The sequence below is a fragment of the Cyclopterus lumpus genome, chromosome 20, assembly GCF_009769545.1.
Source record: "Cyclopterus lumpus isolate fCycLum1 chromosome 20, fCycLum1.pri, whole genome shotgun sequence".
In the NCBI taxonomy this organism is placed as follows: Eukaryota; Metazoa; Chordata; class Actinopteri; order Perciformes; family Cyclopteridae; genus Cyclopterus; species Cyclopterus lumpus.
This window is the reverse complement of record NC_046985.1, coordinates 12,219,752-12,237,956: the sequence shown is the minus strand read 5'-3', so window position 1 is coordinate 12,237,956 and position 18,205 is coordinate 12,219,752. Positions and strand designations below refer to the sequence as shown.

Here is an 18,205-nt window from a genome sequence, read left to right as displayed (position 1 = left end):
TTGACACCCCATGGACCAGTCCGCGAGGACTTTAAAGGGACATTCTGTCGAAGTTTTCCGACGATGGATGTGTGACTCCTTCTGCTGTTCGTGACTTTTATTTTCTTGTGTTTTGATCAGGTGAAGCCGTACTTATTGCTGGGGATCATGGGTAACATCTCCCTCCCATAGATGTACAGACCTGCCTCTCTGTGTTGGCTGAGCATGTGTGGGCGTGCGTGTGTTGGAACACATGTGTGCGTGTGTTTGTGTACGTGTGCATGTATGTGACCGAATGTGTGGCCCGTGTGCGTACACGTAAACCTGAGCGAGCGTATCTATGCATGCATGTGTGTAGTAGTGTGTGCGTGTGCCTCTGTTGCGTGTATGTGTGTGTGGGTTCCTGTATAAATCAATGTCCAATCAAGGCATTCCTACCGACAGTTTGTCCAGTTTTACAACATGAAAAGCTAAAAATCACTAGAATGAATTGTTGATATAGAATGACAAATCTATGAATATATGAATATAAATATAAATATATATATATAATTTTTATGTGCAGATGTCAGTGTCACTAAATGCAACAAATGTTCGCAGAGAAAAAATGATTATGTGGTGTACAACAGGACTCTTGTTCACTTGACCTAAACATGGAAGCTGCTGATCGGGCCACACTCTCCCCCTCCCCCCTCCCCCCTCCCCCCCCCCCCCCCCCCCCCCCACCCCCAATCGAGACAAAAGAGAAATCCCACCTGAAGATGCTCAGGCTCTGGTGCGAGTTGTGTGTTTATTGTGTGTCCATGCTTCTTAGATGACCCTGCTGAGAGAGGACCGTACCGTACTTGAACACAAGGAAAAATAAAAAAGACTCTTTGCAATCAAATGCCATGGTCTCCACTGCTGTTTTCGACAGGGATGTCTACTTCTTTCCTGAATTAGAGGCTGTCAGATGTTTTCTTCACATGTACGTTGAGTGTTTTTCTCAAAAGGAAAAATGTGGTGTGGTGAGGGTCAATATGAAACACTTTGATGTGTTTTTAGATGAATTCACATTTGTGCTCAAAAGTCGAATAAAACACCACCACAATTTTAAAAGGCACAGATTTGATATGTGTTAAATTTCAGGCATGAGCTGGAGAACATACAATAAGAATCTAATATAAAAATACCGTCACATTATATATTATAAAGCCATAATTTAGGCCTACAGTATATACAGTAGTATTGTGTATTGTGCACTGTATCAGAGATGGAATACACTGTCAAAATATTCTGTTTTAACAGACAATTTATCACTGTAGTCTCCTCTTGCTGATAAGGAACACTGTTACCATCTTGACTAACAGGCGTCTGGGAACAAGATAATGCTCTGTATTTTCTTCCTATTCACATTTCCACCGATAGTGACCCATTTCTGATGGCGTACAGTTAATGTACTTACCTTACACAGTGCAGCAGTGATAAGATTTTATATACATGACAGGGCGCTGTGATGTTGCATCAGAGAGGTGTGGTTAGAGTGGTGTTAATAGTATAATACAGAGATGTAAAGCCAATTCAAGGGCTCCTACATCCACCAGCCTTTATTGCCACGTGAATGACAGTGGGCAGACATCAAAGATGCAGTAATGGAAAGTCCAATTTTGTATTTTTCCCATCGTTTTGTTCCCTTTTAATGTCGCCCCCTCTGACTTTCATCCCATTCATCCAGATATTCATCCTGGAAATGAACTCAACTTGAAACATGTTATATATGAATAAGGCAGAGCAGCATTTGTTACAATCCATTGGAATTAATTTCTCCCCCTTATCTCCGCCTCCCCTTTTCTTGTTTGAAGCTGTCTAGGTTAGGCCTGTGAAATGCAGTGTTCAGTAATAACGCCATTGCGTTGATTATTAGCCTTCACAATGGAGGCATTTCTCCTCTGTCTGAGCACAGTCCAAGAGTGGAAGGCTGGTGTAACTTAATGTGGCATGAAAATATAAATCCTCACTTTTCATACGCACAACCTCTCTAGAAACTGCCCTGTTCCACCCTGCAGATGCCTCCGGCCTTCACTGTTTCACTCCCTCTCTCACAGCTTTCTCGCCCTCTAATTCTCATAGCGTCTCTGCCCATTCAGCCGTCACACTCCGCAGGCGAGACTCAAAGGTGTGTGGATGTGTGTGTACATATGTGTGTATACATATGTATGTGTGCGCAGGTGCATGTCAGCAGAAAGCCGGGGAAGGTGTGAGGGGGGGATGTGGGGGAAATGGGAGACAGGGATGTAGTGGGGAGCAGGTGGAGGTGATTTATACTCTGAGGATTTGAGCGTGAAATCAATTTGTGTTTAAGAAGAAGTGAGGCTCCATGGAGCCTCTGCGTACTACAGATAGACCTTGAGAAATTAATGCTCTCATCTGAAAGGGAAGGGCGGAGCCTGAAGGAGAACGAAGGTGTAAGGAGGAAAAGTAGCATGAATGACAGAAAGGAAGATGGAAAGGTAGATGATAAGATGAAGATCCTTCAAGTATAATATCGTAAACATTGTGAGTATCACGGAGTGTATCAAATGGGCCTGCAACAGCTAGCAGCTGAAATTAGGGCCCTGTTCAGGGACAATCCACAGTTAAAATGATGTGGTTATATAGCTGCTAAATGCTCCATATTTGCACCAGCTAATTGCTAACTGTCTGTCTGTCGTTGTCGGTACTGGACAGGTTTCACACAGTGGATCTTTTGCCTCCAAAACAAAGTGGAAAAGCCCTGATACATTATTTTTCTACAATCAATCTATTTTATATTGCATTCTCTGTTAAATAAGAAATGCACGTGTGGTTGCTAAAATTGCTAAAATTGAAATGTGTTTTACTGGCTTATAGGTGTGTGCTGACCTTTGCCTCTTTATAGAGATGACTGAGGTAAGGAGTAGGATGGGGTGTGATTCTGGATGCACAATTACAGACGACGAGAGTTGATTAGAGACATAACGTAGAAAAGTGGAGAAGGCATAAAAGCAGGCTTTTGCAGACATACAGGACTCCAGAGCAGTAGCAGCCTCCATGTTAATCTCATCTCTCATTTCCCCTGCTGTCATACATTCTGTTGCATTTACGGGCTAAGCAACAAATGAAGAAGAAAAAAATGTCAGCGAGCCTCCCCACAACGAGATATGCACTGCTCTTTGACATGGGTGTTGTCATGGTTCATTTACACCTTGCGGGAAGTGGCAGGATATTTCAATTTGAGCCTTACCAATAATTTGATCACGCGGCAGAGTGCATCAATAACACCAAAACCATACAGAGATGAGTGAATATTTTTGCACTCAGATGTCTCTGCGCTGCCATTAAAATGATGGCTACCTTGGGTGCCCCCTGTCTTGAGGCAGCTGTGCCTCACAGTATCTGACTTAAGTCCTTGTGAGACAAATCAGTTCTAAATTAACTTTTTCCTTACTGAACTTGACCTCGGCCTCCTTGCAAAAGGAGTAAACTCATGGTGATCAATAAGGCCTTGCCTCATCGCTAATCAATCGGCTTGTTGAACCGCTTCTTCTCTCTTTCCTGTCCTCACTTTCCACCCTGTTTCAGTTTGACAGTGATTGACATGGACACATGCAACTAAGTGTACGCTCATGTGGATGGTTCTCTGTCACATGCACACACTAACGCACCATGAGGCGTCCTGTCAGGTATTAAATACACAGCAGAGAAAAAGCCCTGGTTATTCATGTGTGAGAGTGTTGCTGCAGAGGACCCAGCTGGCTCACACAGAGCTTCAGCAGTGTGTGTGTGTGTGTGTGTGTGTGTGCGAGCGCGCGCGCGAGTGCGTGCGTGCGTGTGTGTGTGTGTGTGAGAGAAAGAGAAATGGTGGAGAGTATGTGTGTGTCATAGGCATGATCGCATGTGCGTGTGAGAACAAATGCGTGTATATATGTGTGTGTGTTTGTGTGTACACACCTGTCAGTTTGAGCAAATTCTCTCACCTGTGACGTCCTCATTCTGTCTCCCTGTAAGCCGTCATTGAGAGTGCTCCTCTCAAAGGCCAAGGCATCACACTCACACACATGCACATGCACATGCACATTCATATCAGCCACGGGCAGGTGTTGAGATCACTGACTTCTGAAGAGGATTTCACCTATGGCAGTTTGAATGTGTGCCATGTATTTTCACCCTGAGTAATGAATGCTCTCCCTCTCTCTCAGTCTTGGATGGTGTGTGTGTATATCAGAGAGAGCAAAAAGCGAGGAACACAAAAAAGGGTGGAGAGTGACAGAAAAAAAGAAAGATAGTGTTAGAGGGAGGAAAATATGAGCTGATGTGGAGCTCTGTATCTTTTGGTTTTGGAGTTGTGCGGTTTCTATCAGCGACTCTTTAGCTTTTATGAGACATCATAGGCCAAGCTTTGTTGGAGTGACAACAATGTCCTGTAGGACACAAACTCCTGCACTTACACAACTAAAAATGCTTCTCTGGTGTTGTAAAGCTGCATTCTCCCATCTAGTGGCCACATGAGCACGCACACTCACATGCACAGAGTCACGGATGTATGCATTTTTTAAGCACAAACACATTGGTGACAGGGTTGGGCTGGTTGATATCCTAGTAATCGATATCATAATATTAAATATAATACAACGGTAATACCATCAGGGTTATCCCAGCTTGGGATTGGAGTAACCGCACATTTAATACAAAGTCAGAGTTACAAACTTGAGGTATAGAGTTTGAAAGATGTGAGCATTTACCAGGCATGGGGAGTCTCACAAAAACAATGTTGTCAAGATGCATTATGGGACATGTAGGATCATGACTTATAAAGAGATTAAAAGTCTGAAGAACTTGGCCTGTGCTGCTTTCATTTTTTTTAAGTCACATTCACAAGTTCAACAACAGTATTGAAGTGCACTGCACCCCTTCCATTATCTGAACCGCTTATCGTATTTAGGGCGCCAGCTGACATTGGGTGAAGGCGGAGTTCACCCTTGAAAGGTCGCCAGTCCATCGCAGGGCACATATAGACAGACAACCGTTCACTCTCACATTCACACCTATGGCCAATTTAGAGTCCAAATAACATGAGCTGCATGTCTTTTGACTGTGGGAGGAAGCCGGAGAACCCAAAGGGAACCCATGCTGACACAGGGAGAACATGCAAACTTCACATAGAAGGACCACCCAGACGAACCCGGGCCCCTCTTGCTGTGAGGCGAAAATGCTAGTCTACCCTACACCACCGTGCAGCCCCCACGTTAGAAATTTCCTCTTGCTAAATGTATTGCAAACAGGTAAGTAAAACTACAAAATGCTGTAATACCTGTTTATTTTGTGCATATGGGAGTTTTTAAAGGTACTTTAAAAAAAAACGTATGAAGAGCAATCCGGGTCTTCAGAGATATTTGTGGTACATCTCAGACAAGACTGAAGCCCAGGATGCCACAGCAGTGGCCACTGAGGCTTAATGCCAATAAAAAAAACAATTTAATAAAAGAACTCTGTCTGTGTAATTGTGACAGATGTCCCTCTGTGCCAGAAATACTCCCCCTAGGCTACTGTTGTCAGAAATAATGGCATCTCAACTTGTCTTGTTAAATAAGAGTTAACAAAGCCCAAATATTTTAATTAGACATCCTTTTATCAGCAGACTGCTTCCTGACCTGCGAGTGAACTCCTGGCCTTTTTGATTGGCTGTCAACACTCTCCTCGGGGACGCCAATGCCCTGGCAACAGATTTCGGCACTTTGAGGATTAAATGGGATGCAGGGACCACCTCTCCTCTCCCAAATTCCATTGCTCATCAGCTGTGTGTGTGTGTGTGCGTGTGTGTGCATGCATGCATGTATGTGTGTGTGGGTCTGTCTTGGAAATGATCGGAATGCATCTGTATTCTTAATATTGTTCTTGTTGTCTATGTCAATCATAAATTAAAATATCGTCAATTAAAAATGGTGTTTACGCAGCCCAAATTACTTTGTGTGTATCTGAGTGTGTGCGTGTGTGTGTGGGGATGTCTATGTGTTTGGACTGTAAGTGCATCGAACATCACTTTTACTGATGGTCCAAGTGAAGTACGCAGCTGCCACTTCAGTAGACAATTGGTCTGACACGCATCACTGTGACCACACAATCACACACACAATCACATGAGCTTAGATGTACTGTAGATGCATGCACACTCATTCCTAAAATCCTATCACATAACGCACATTGCTATATAAACAACGCTACATTAAGGCTGCTCCACCCCCACAAACACATAGATTTGGCCATATTTTATTCTGCATGGACCGTATATGCTCTCAATCTTCTAGTGTACGAATAGTCAAACGCAGATGCATTATTTGAAACTATTATCCTTAGTCTCATGTTCATTTCCTTTTTTATTTTTTACATTTTTCAGTTGCCTATGACTCTTTTGCTGCAACTCTCAGCTCCGACCAAGGACACTGTCACGTTAGCCAGTTAATGAACCACTGTGGACTACAGAAAGTAGAGAGGTCACCACTGTCACACGCACACACACACACACACACACACACACACACGCACACACACACACACACACACACACACACACAGTGCAGTTTTCTTTTTCTCTCTGTTGGATTGTCGTGTTTGCCTTTTATTGCTCATTCAGTGCTTTGCCAGACAGTGGGCTTAAATGTGAGAGAGGGAAACAGGCTGCTTCATTAGAAGAGGTCTCGGCTGTATGTGCTTTAGTCTTTGATGCTGTGTAGGTGGACAGCTACTAGGCACTTCAAATTGTATCTTTCAACATTTGTGATCTGCTTGTATTTAAATAATTCATCAATTGGGACACAACAATAGTAATAATAATAATAATAATAATAATAATAATAATAATAATAATAATAATAATCCTCGATGGACTGGCGGCCTGTCCAGGGTGTCCCCTGCCTTCGCCCTATGTCAGCTGGGATAGGCTCCAGCGCCCCCGCGACCCTAATGAGGATAAGCGGTATTGAAAATGGATGGATGGATGGATGGATAATAATAATAATAGCTTTTGAATCATTAGTTTTTTCTTTTCTTTTTTAATAGAGGATATTTTATGTACTCTGTTATATCCAGCTACTATCCGAAAGATTCGACTGCTGTGTGTTATTGTCATTTTTCATCAACTAAAAAAGATTATCGCAATTCATATCTTCAGATTGCGGATTGCACAGAAACGCTGGCTACGTCCGACGTCTGCACGCTCCTTACGTCCTTCCGCCTCTGACGAGTCTAGTACGTCATCACGCATCGTTTCCAAACAATGCTCTGGAAAAAAAGCCACGTTGACGTTTCAGAGTGAAGTGTAGTCCACAATTTGAGGCAGAATAAAGCAGCAATTGTGTGTTTCAGACGCTCCGATTTCTTTTCGCTGCAGACCCCAGATCAGTGCAGACATGTCATCGCCGCCGAAGGAGAAAGTGGAAACCAAAGGAGGACATCTCCCCGCAGGTATAGCGCCTTGTGCTGCTGATGTGTTTCTTTTGAAAAGCTTCCTTTAACCTACAGGCCTCTGTTTCTGCAGTGTCGCAAACCAAAACGCACATAATGATGATTCATACTCATCGCAATCACTGCACTAGCAGATGCCAGCGAATGACAACGTGTCTTTATAGCACGCAGTCTAATCTACCGTACTTCTCAATTTCTTCACGTTTCGGTACTTCCTGGGTGGCGTGGGATCTTGCAACATCATCAAAGCTGGTGTTATTGAAGCGATCTGTAATCAGTTCGCTGGCTCCGACGTGAAGCTGTTCATTTAGAGTTGTGCGGTTAATGGTGTTGAATGGCGTGTGGGTCGTAGGCTGCGGTCTGTGGAGGTGTAGTTAAGGCGTACGTGGACATGAGCAGTGGCTGGTGGTGGGCTGGTGGTGGGGGGACACGGCGCCTCATCGGCTGCAGGACTTTGAGCACAGTGAGATAACAAATGCCCTTGCACCCGACCAGCCACTAGCGCACGAGACTCTGCCTGCAACAAGCGTGCAGGTGTATCGATGTAAATGGAAGAACACTGCAGACCATTGATAATATCGATCATATAACCATCCCCTCTGCAATGAGGTCAGAGGTCACGGTCAGCAGCAGAACAGCTGTCCTGTAGCTGCTCACAATTCCGGGCCTTGCTCAAGGACACTTCGGCCGAATGGCTGCTTGCCACCTCACAGACTTTCTAACCTTGGTCTCTCAGTTGAGGGACAGACTTCTAACTCACTATGTTTACCGTGCTACTTAATAGTTTGATAGGTCTGTAAATGATACAGAAGTCATATCTTGAAGATCATTTTGAAGTGGAAGTCCCTAACGGTTACATGACCACTATGAACACATTATGGCTTGAAGTGTTTTGTTTTGATATCAATATCTTTCATCTTTGTATTTTCGCAATATTTTACATTGCTCATTTGTGAACTCTACTAATTGTTTCAGTTCATCTGGTAAACAGTGCACATGCGTGTCCCTCTGTGTCTGTTGCAGTCAAAGCAGGAGGTATGAGAATAGTGCAGAAGCACCAGCCGGCAGCTGCTGCTCCAGACCCACCGCAGAAAGATGAGGATGAGGATGAGGATGAGGAGGAGTACGTCAGCAGCAGGTAACACACCCACACAGTCACGGAACGATTGCAAAGAGACATGAAACGGCTTCTAACTAAATGTGTCGTAATCCGTCCATGCACACTGTAAAGACACACATGAGCAACCACATGATTGACTGTGAAGGTAAAACTGCTGCAGTTAGACTGAGTCTTGGCAATGCTCTGTGGTGATTTGTATGTTGTAAATTACAGTCGCACACAAACACTCACCCTGCAAATTGTCAACTCGGCAATTTAGCCACTTCCACTTTTCTATAAGGCTCTGCTGTGGGCAGTTTTGCAGCAGACTCGTTGGCTGCTGTTTCCAGCTAATTCGGTAAACAACATAATTACTGCATAATTACAGCATTAACTTGAGCAGCCCATTCAGCAGTCGCTATTGTTTGCTCTAAGCAGCCTTGGTTTGCTTGTTTTACATCACCCTGGCTCTATTTCCGAGTGACAATAATTGCGTTTTCCATATAAGCATGTTTTTGTTTTTGCTCCTTGAATGCGTCGTTTCAACTGAGGTCACTTCGTTCTGCAATGTGGTGCAAGTTGTTGCTTATTCTCAGTGTGTCCACCTCTACACCCACATACTTCTACCTGATGAGCAGTGCATAGCCGAGATCAGGGTTTGCATGTTTGGGTAAAGTTTATTTAGTTTTAGTAACTGGATTCCCATTAGCTGGCGCCTTAGCAGCCGCTAATCTTCCAGCCAATGAGAGAAACACTCCAGTTGTTGCAGACAGTGGTCAGGGTGTGTCCGCCGTTCCAGCCTGTTGAATGTTGAAAGGAGTTTGGCTCAGTGATTGGGGCGTAACTATGCATTTATCAAGACTATTGTTTGATAGTCCAAAACCAACACAAAAAAGATATTTAGTTTAAAATGATATGTAACAGATACACAGACAAACCTCACATTTGGAAGATGGAATTGAGGAATGTTTAGTATTTTTGTTTGAAAAATAAATAATCAATGATCAAAATAGGTGCAACTTATTTTCAGTCTCTAAATTCAATAAATACTTTATTTTTTGTTCAATATAAAAGGTAATCATCCTGAGGGCAGTGTCTGCATTCAGATTTCAAAGAAATGACTTCTTACTGTTTTTGTGATCGTATTATTCGCTTTATTCCTTACTTATGAATGTGTTTATAATATGTTGCACTGGTAGATGAGCACTAAATGTATGCTTTTTAAATCCAATATAGGATTAATTTATATATTTTTTTAAATATCTCTGACACTTTCCCCAAGGTGTGTAAACTGGCCAGTTGTCTCGCCAGAGCCATACAGGGTTTAATAGTTGCCGGAGTATTTATTCCTTCAAATGTTTCATTTTAGAGCTTGCAGTCAAAGAAGAGGAATCATTCCTTGGGCTGTGAAAATATATTAGACAAATAGTGCATTTAATCACTGAGGAAAACAATTTCAGTCCTTTTTAGTTTGATAAACTCCTCTTGGCCCGTCTGTGTAAATGCAGGTTTACCGTGCACCTGTGAAATGTTTATCTTTAACTAAAAATATTATCTGTCAGCCCATCTTAAAAGAGAGGCTGAATAACTGCACTCCATCAGTGAATGCAGTCTGTGAATCTCTCACACACTCACTCGCACACACACACAGACAGACAGACAGACACACACACACACACACACACACACTCTGTCTGTCCCTGTCCGTGTCACGCTGATGGACGTCTAGCAGGTGGCTACTGGGTAAATTTCGCATTAGCAGCATCCAGTGAAGCGTTGTAGTCAGGGGAACACCTGCCGTACCCAATCTAGCCGAGATGGACAGATGGGGCAAAGGAGGAGAGATAGGTGGCCGGGATTATGGCGAGGATGAGATGGGAAAATTATTATGGTATGGAAAGCGAGGGATGCCAACCATGGCAATATGAAGATACGAAAGAGGAAAGGTTTTACTCGGTGGGAGTAGTGGCTGGACAAGTCGGTAGGGGTGAGATGCAAAGAAGAAGGGAGGCATGAGCCAGAGCATGCTGGTGACCCAGCTGAGGCTCCCTGCCCACGGACTCTCTGCTGAAATAGTTTGTCAAACGCATAAGGAATAAATCTACCCAACATCAAGGGAAACGCGTTTCGTCCTCTTAACATATCGCTGCGTTCTTTTTAAAAGTCAACACATGGTTTATGAACCGCTCCAACGTGGACTGTTAGCTTCATTTGTAAAAACAAATTAAATAAAACTCCATGGAAGGTGATCATAGGTCTCACGTCGGTTGCACTGCCTCCTCTCCGACAGGTTTTGGTTTGGGTATGTTCCAGAGCCTTGGAAAAAGGAGTGTGTGTGTGTGTGTGTGTGTGTGTGTGTGCACACTTGACTAAATTGCTTGCACAATGTGGGAAGTGTTGTGAAATGTACAGTAAGCTGACAGCTCATGGTGAAAAGTTGAGAGGAAAGAAAGAGAGTGAGGGTAGGAAGGAGGAGGAGTGGAGACAGGCAACAGGCATCAGTCTCTATGGCAACCACCACCTCGCCCACGGCAACAAACTTCCTGCTCTGCTGAAGCAAAGAGAGATGGGTGTGGAAGTGGTGGCCGTGCTGTTGAGGCGTGGCTTTGGAGCTAAAGACAGGGAAGAAAACAACCTATCATTAATGTGCATTTCCCTCTTTGATTTTTTTGCTAGAATTTACATTCTGGATCTACCGCTCCCTTTTTCTCTTTCGTTCTTCCTCCCTCTGACTCCAACTCTCCTGGCACAAAGCGACTCCTCCCAAAGATTCCTTGCAGCTCTCTACTGCCCCCTGCAGGCTCCTTCTGTCTCTCCATACCCTCACTTGGGGTTTCTTTCTCTGTTTGCCCTTCTCTAGCATATCATTTGTGTAGTATCTTCTAACTAGCAGTCAGGTTAAAAGCTAATACTCTCATCTTGCTCATTGTCTGATTTAAACAAATTAATAAAATAAGAACAATTCCGAAGGAGTTAGATGCTTGTTGGATGTCTGTTCCTCTGACAGTTACACTCCTCATGTCCGTCTGGCTGGTCTCTTATATCTGCCCTCTATCTCTCTAGCCTTCATGCCTATAACAACGTGCAAACGTGCTTCACAATGCTTGGGTTCCTTCATACCTCCCCTCCTTTTTGAAGTCAGTTTTCAATATCTCAGGATTTATCTTCAGATTGCAGAGGCGATCGACACTCAATAGAACACAGACATGTGACAACCCAGCGTGAGGTGAATACCGGCCCACGCTCTCTCAGCATGTCAACATGTCTCCAACTCAACCCCGCTGCGTATCACCTCGCTGGAGCTTCAACTAGAATTGAACAAATTAAGCTACTGTACATATGTGCCGCATTTATTCCCCCCACTTGCTCCTCAGATAACCTTAACATGTCTAAAACTCTACTGCCAAGCCAAATGTTAGTGGCAAGCTAGCAAAGACATAAATTTGAACGAGGAACACTCGCGGCGCTAATATGCCATATAGTTAATTGACTTGCTAATGGAGAACCTCTCAACCCCACGTTATTATGACAAGTAGCTAGTGAGGAAATGATCAGTGAAATTCAACATACCCAAGCATTAACTTAATAGCAAGGTGTGTGCGCTCTCATTAAGATATGTAGCAGAAGGCTATACTGTGCCAAGATGTTGATTGCAGAGAGGGAGGTTAGCCAGATGTGTTAAACATCCATAACTGTTAATTGATTGCAATAAAATAAAGTTGTGCATGGATCATAAAATAAATAAGGAAGTAGCAGATGTTTTAAAATTGTGTTTCCTGAGTGTTTGGACTCTCTCTGCTGAGGTTGCAGTTTGTAGTCTCTGTGAGGAACTTTTCGTCTTTGCAACATGTTTGTGCCGTACGTTGGGATGCTCGCCGCTATAGCTAATGTCTTTTGACTGGAGTTTTGAAGGTGGCTACCACAAATGTACTCTTTTTTCTTTTTTTTTGCCGGGGGGGTGACTACGCCGTTAAATTATACGGCGGTCGTTTGTCATGACAAGGTCGATACTTTCCTCGGGTTCCGCATTCCTCCTCCTCATCTTTTTTCTCTGCCTCCATCCATTCCGTTTCTCTATGTCTGAGTGAGCGCTGGCCTTCCTCTCTCCTCCGTCTTTTTCTCCTCTGTTATTATAGAGGTATTTCGTGTCCCTGTCCTCCCTGCCCTCTCGCCTCTTCCACTCCCCACTCCCCTCTGTCTGCCCCGACCCGCCTTCACCCCCTTGTTCCTACACTTCTTTTTCATCTCCGCCCTTCCAAATCCTTTCCTTTATCACCATCCTCCTCTTTATTTAACTCTTTCTCCCCCTTGCCTCCCTCCTTCTCTCCGGTCATGCTTTCCATCCAGAAGCTCTGAGTCCCAGTGTTTGGCCAGGATGAATGGGAGCTATTTAGGCTGTGTGTGTGTGTGTGTGTGTTTTCTCATTTTTGCACTGTCACTTTTGGAGGTTTTGAAGTGGCCCGCTTGGTCAACTTTTTGTAAACGTGGCCATACAGCAAGATGCACCCTCGGCCGGCTCAAAATACTATTAAATTACAAACAATCGGCACATAATAAAGCACTGGACACACACTCTGATTACTAAATGTTATGTTTTTATGAATTCTCCAAATCATTTTCAATATAATTCTCTCTCTTTTTCTTTTGTTCTCTTTTTTTTTTTTTAGTCCACCAAAGGTCCCCGTGATTGTGTCTGGAGTGGTGACAAAGGTAAGACCCACCCAAACTGTCTCTTAGTCGTCTTAACACTTACTGGACCCAAATGTTGAGTCTAAAGTAATCACTGCAGAAAACATATTGGCAGCATACCTTATGCGAAAACTAGTTTGGAATGTATTTCCTGCATTTTATTTTATTTGTATGTGTCTCTTATTAATGAACATAGTGTAGTTTTGAAATGGGAGAATTCCCCAGTGAATTGATTGCACATGTGATGACCTTATCAGACTCCTGGTGACTTGTTAGCTATCTCAAGTGATTAAAAAAACCTTTCAAGGTTTCATTTCTAGAAGCATATTCACAGCTATGGAGGTCAGGATAATTGTTGGGCGTGCGCACACGCACACACACACACACACCCACATATATATATATATATGAAGACCACCAGTAGTGTTGAAATAAGGTGGTTTATATCTGGGACATGAGCTCTGCAGGAGAGGTGGAGGCTTAGTGTGGAGACTGAACAAGAGAGAAAATGAATCACAAGGAGGAGAAGAAGAACATTGTACTAAAGTAAAGAAGGGTCAGTAATCAAATATCTATAATTAAAGCTGATGCTGTGAGTTTGATTGATAGTTTGTCTATCAAAAGCTATTGTTGGTCTTATTGTTGGTCTTCATATATATATATATATATATATATATATATATATATATATATATATGCAGGCCAGTAACTTGACCATGGAACACATCAGTGAAAAGTGTTACTATTGCCTGACAATATAGACACTTCTGGATTGAAAAAGTGTCTAAAAATATATGACCCCCCCATTTGAATAACTTTTATATATATATATATAATTATATATAGTTGTTATGTACTGTATATTGCACATAATAATGCAGCTGAAACCCCCACAAATATTAGTACAAACAAAAGCACTACGTGTGTGTGTGTGTGTGTGTGTGTGTGTGTGTGTGTGTGTGTGTGTGTGTGTGTGTGTGTGTGTGTGTGTGTGTGTGTGTGTGTGTGTGTGTGTGTGTGTGTGTGTGTGTGTGTGTGTGTGTGTGTGTGTGTGTGTGTGTGTGTGTGTGTGTGTGTGCGTTCTCTCTCGACCTGCCACTTTTGAAAAGTGGGTCAAAGTCCTATGGACTTTTTCGTGTGTGTGTGAAAAAGCGTCCTTGAGTTCGGCCGTGTGTGTGTGAGAGTGTCACACCAGGCAGATTGTTTGCGGAAGATTGCAGCGATATCAGCAAGGTGGCAGGCATTCCATTTATCCCCCGATCCTCCTCTAGCCTTTCCATTCGCCCCGTATCGCTGCCATCAGACCCCGAGGCTGGCACTGCACAAAGCCTCAGAAAAGCCTTTTAGGACTTAAGTGAAACACTTCAATGTTTGTGGCCTGCTGAGACTCTTTTATTTTATTTTTATTTTTTAAGGGGAACAACAAGACGTTTCCCCTGCTATATATTTTCTGTCTCTTTGAACAGAATCGGACTCAAGTCTTTTGGTGTTAAAAGTATTCCACCAAAGGTACCCGAGGTGGCCGTCTAATGCTAGACAGTTATTTGAGTCAATGGATGTGTTCCATCCAGACCACATGTCCTCCTGCCTGCTGTGATCAGATCTCGTCAGAAATTCATATTCTTTACCTTCTTAGTGTCAAATTAAGTCATCATACCTCAGCAAAAAATCTGAAACAGGATATCTCAAGAAGAGAACAATCTGTTAATGTGGGTTTTTTTTTACACGGACAGTTATATTCATAAAATCCATGTAGAATTCCATTGTTGACAAGTACTCAACAAGAAGCTGGTCTGCATATTATGAATATACCTAAATCCATGTTGAGTGAGGCAGCTTTCTTTCGAATAATTTAGCAGAAACATTGCATCTAACCACATACTCTTAGACTGCATGGAAATAAATGATTGATCTTCCATCATATTTTTTCCACTTTCTTCTAAACGTCTTCAAATGTAAGTTGTAATTGTTACATATCCACCGTGATGTAAAAAATAAGTAGTTTAATTCTTCCATTTTTTTACAATTTCATCCTTTGGAGCTTGTTTTGTGTTTTTTATCGAAATTTGATTTGGGAAAACAAAGTTGCAATTATCACCACATAAATGGGTATTTTAGCTGTGTACTAAATGGTAAAAAACCAGCAGGTAGGAAACATGCCTTGCCAATCATCGTGATTTCTGTTCACAGTTCGGTGCAATGATACAGTTAATTAGTTGCATTCCCTCCCATACCTCTGCAGTAGGACAGAGATGGAGGGAAGAGTAGCTTTGAGCTTCAGAAGAGAGAAGAAGGGCAATTGGAGGTCAAATCCATCCACATCCCATCCAGTTAGCTGTGGAATTGGCTTTAAATGAAAGAAGCACACACACATGCACACTGTAAATGTTTTATGCCCACCTACACACACACACACACACACACACACACACACGCATGCACCCATGCAGGAGAACTAGTGCACTGCCTCGCATACAGTACAAAAACCTCACATACAGAGAGCATTAGAGTCAAGCAAGGATGGTGTGGTACGAAAGTTCAGCTAGAGGTACAGACAGACAGACAGTGTTTGTGTTCGTAGAACGTTCATTACATTTCTTATACCTCTTAAACCTTCAATGTTAATCCACTTAATCATGCAAGCTACAGTGTAATGAATGTTATGTATTGTATGTGTGCAATGCATTTTCTATGAATCTCATCTACCCACTTGAACTAATGTTTTTTTCTAATAAATAGGGGGGGTGAGAGAGAAGTGTAGCATGAAAAATACACGTAAACTAAGGTGAGGGAAATAACCAGCGCAGTAACCTTGAGGTGAGGAAAGAAAAGGAAACTTTGAGAAAGACGGATAAGAACGCTGGCAGGTAAAGATGCAAAGAAAGAAGGGAGGAATGGAGTCGTGGTTGTTGTAAGTCTCTGATTAATATTCAGCATTCCCATGTGAATGATCAAATTCCTGCTTTGACCCGATTTAGAAGCGAGCGTCTGTTTATGGGTACTTTTCCTGGAATAAGAGATTGAGGTTGCCGAGCACATGAGCGGGTACAGATGAGTGCGCCATGCTCTACCCTTCAATGTTTGGGATTTCCTCATTGTTATGATTATCAGAGGGAAAGGATTTAAAAATGGGGCATGAAGGGCTCGGAAAGTTACTGCATAATTCTTAGTATTATTAAAAGTATTACGTACTGTACATACTTCCTCACACTTATTGTACGCATTGCTGTTGTGTTTTCTGTTGTGTCCTTTGCAATGATTTTTTTGTGTAAATTCTACTACGCAACTAGTTACAATATTTATTTTGTCTGCGGTGTTTGATCATGAGCCTCTTACTGGTAACAATCACGATCCGACTGGTTAATAGCTATCCCCCGCTTGATGGATATTTGCTGTATGGTATGTGTGCAACAGGTCGGATGCAGCACAGCTTTATGTGTTTTAGCTTTTATCGTCTAAAGGTTTTTGTTTCAATCGCGGTGTTCCCAGCCGGGCTGAGTACGATGCGGTTCACTCTCATGCACTTAAAAGACTTTTGACTGACTGTGTTCCGTTCAGGGCGATAAGGACTTCACCCCCGCCGCCGCCCAGGTGGCTCATCAGAAGCCCCAGCCTGGTGTCTCCAAGCTGCCCGCCGCTCAGCAGATCAACCAGCACATCCACCAGCCCCGCAAGTGAACGAGGCAGCAAGCTGCAATGGCTACGCTTCCTCCACTGGCCGGCCTTCCCCCATGGAACGGCTAGGATGAAGATGTTTCCCCACCAGGCACAGATCTCCTCTAATTAATCAGTGTTTTTTTTGTTTTTTTTTGTAAGCCTCTTGCATTACATATATGAGAAATTTATCAGCAACAGACACCCAATGCGAATACAGCCTTCATAGAAGTCCCAATCTGTACACCCCTGCTGCTTTGCACTATTAGTTCTCCTAAAGAGAAATTGTCTTGACAGCTGTACAGTCTTACGGTGGTATGCATGGCCGGGTGGTCTTCTATAATTGCTACCATTCTAGGATTAAATGATAATGAAGAAATATCAGAGTCTGTGTGAGGGGGGGACTTTCACCACAACGATGTGCCGACCATTACCAAATCACAGCAATCAATCATGCCAACTAGCCGACCAATCACCTCAGCCTAAGCTCCAGCCTTCTACCTATGATCTTCACAGACCAAAATAACCAATGATAAGAAATCAGGGGTTGGACACCAGTTTACCTTTATCAATGTAAACCAAAAAGAACACAATGTGCAGCTTCTCGAATGCAAAACGCAGTTCGATGGGCGGATCACTTAAGAATTGCTAAATTGCACAGTACCGCATGGACCAGAGAGAGGTGAAGTAGCTAATTACATGACAGCATTAACCAATCATCAGTCCTAACGCTGAGGTTACTGGCAAGCTTGACAAGCGTGCCGTTTGGCCATTTCACTATTATAGATGTCCAATAATGAGAACCAATGAGAACATATTGCCCACTTCTCTGTTTTTCTGGTTGCCCTTACCTAAGTAGCTACTTGATGCATGGTGTTAGTGTCATGACTCAAGAAGCCTAGCAACGCTTGTATTAAAGTCTGTTTAGCCTTTGCTAGTTTCCTCCGATGTAATTGTTCTTACCTTTTTATTTAATAGAGGAGTGCCGATGTACTCTCTATTTTTGCCCTGCCTTGTTGGAGCTGTAATGTCTATCCTTCCCTGGCAATGTTCATTTGAATGCAAACTGGACCTGCTTCACGGTAAAAGTATCCCATCAGTGCCTCATTGCTCAGGAATTTTTCTGTCTCATTTGACTCGCATGGATTTACATTTTATTTGCTTTGCACGCGGCGTCAACTGGAATGGAAAAAAAATCCCCAAATGTAATGAAATCTTAAGATGCTGTGAAGCAGCGTCAGGATGCTTTGTGTTTGCAGTAACATGAGCCTGAACATCATCACAATGCCGATCAAAGCATTGCAGAGGAGCAGCTCAGAAGATGGG

General features: G+C 43.0%; 1 protein-coding gene across 1 annotated transcript; it reads left to right on the top strand.

The window, feature by feature from the left end:
• Window positions 1-7,159: 7,159 nt before the first annotated feature.
• On the top strand, window positions 7,160-18,205 carry dap (death-associated protein). Its single transcript, XM_034560326.1, has 4 exons — window positions 7,160-7,437; window positions 8,461-8,575; window positions 13,204-13,246; window positions 16,784-18,205. Exons 1-4 carry the CDS (start codon window positions 7,383-7,385, stop codon window positions 16,901-16,903), a joined length of 333 nt encoding a protein of 110 aa, XP_034416217.1. The 5' UTR covers window positions 7,160-7,382; the 3' UTR covers window positions 16,904-18,205.

Bases quoted from the DNA above. Each gene is read 5' to 3' on its own strand.
- dap (XM_034560326.1), top strand. From the start codon at position 7,383: ATGTCATCGCCGCCGAAGGAGAAAGTGGAAACCAAAGGAGGACATCTC. The intron at 7,438-8,460 runs GTATAGCGCCTT...TGTCTGTTGCAG, and splicing joins AGGAGGACATCTCCCCGCAG to TCAAAGCAGGAGGTATGAGA. The intron at 13,247-16,783 runs GTAAGACCCACC...TGTTCCGTTCAG, and splicing joins TGTCTGGAGTGGTGACAAAG to GGCGATAAGGACTTCACCCC.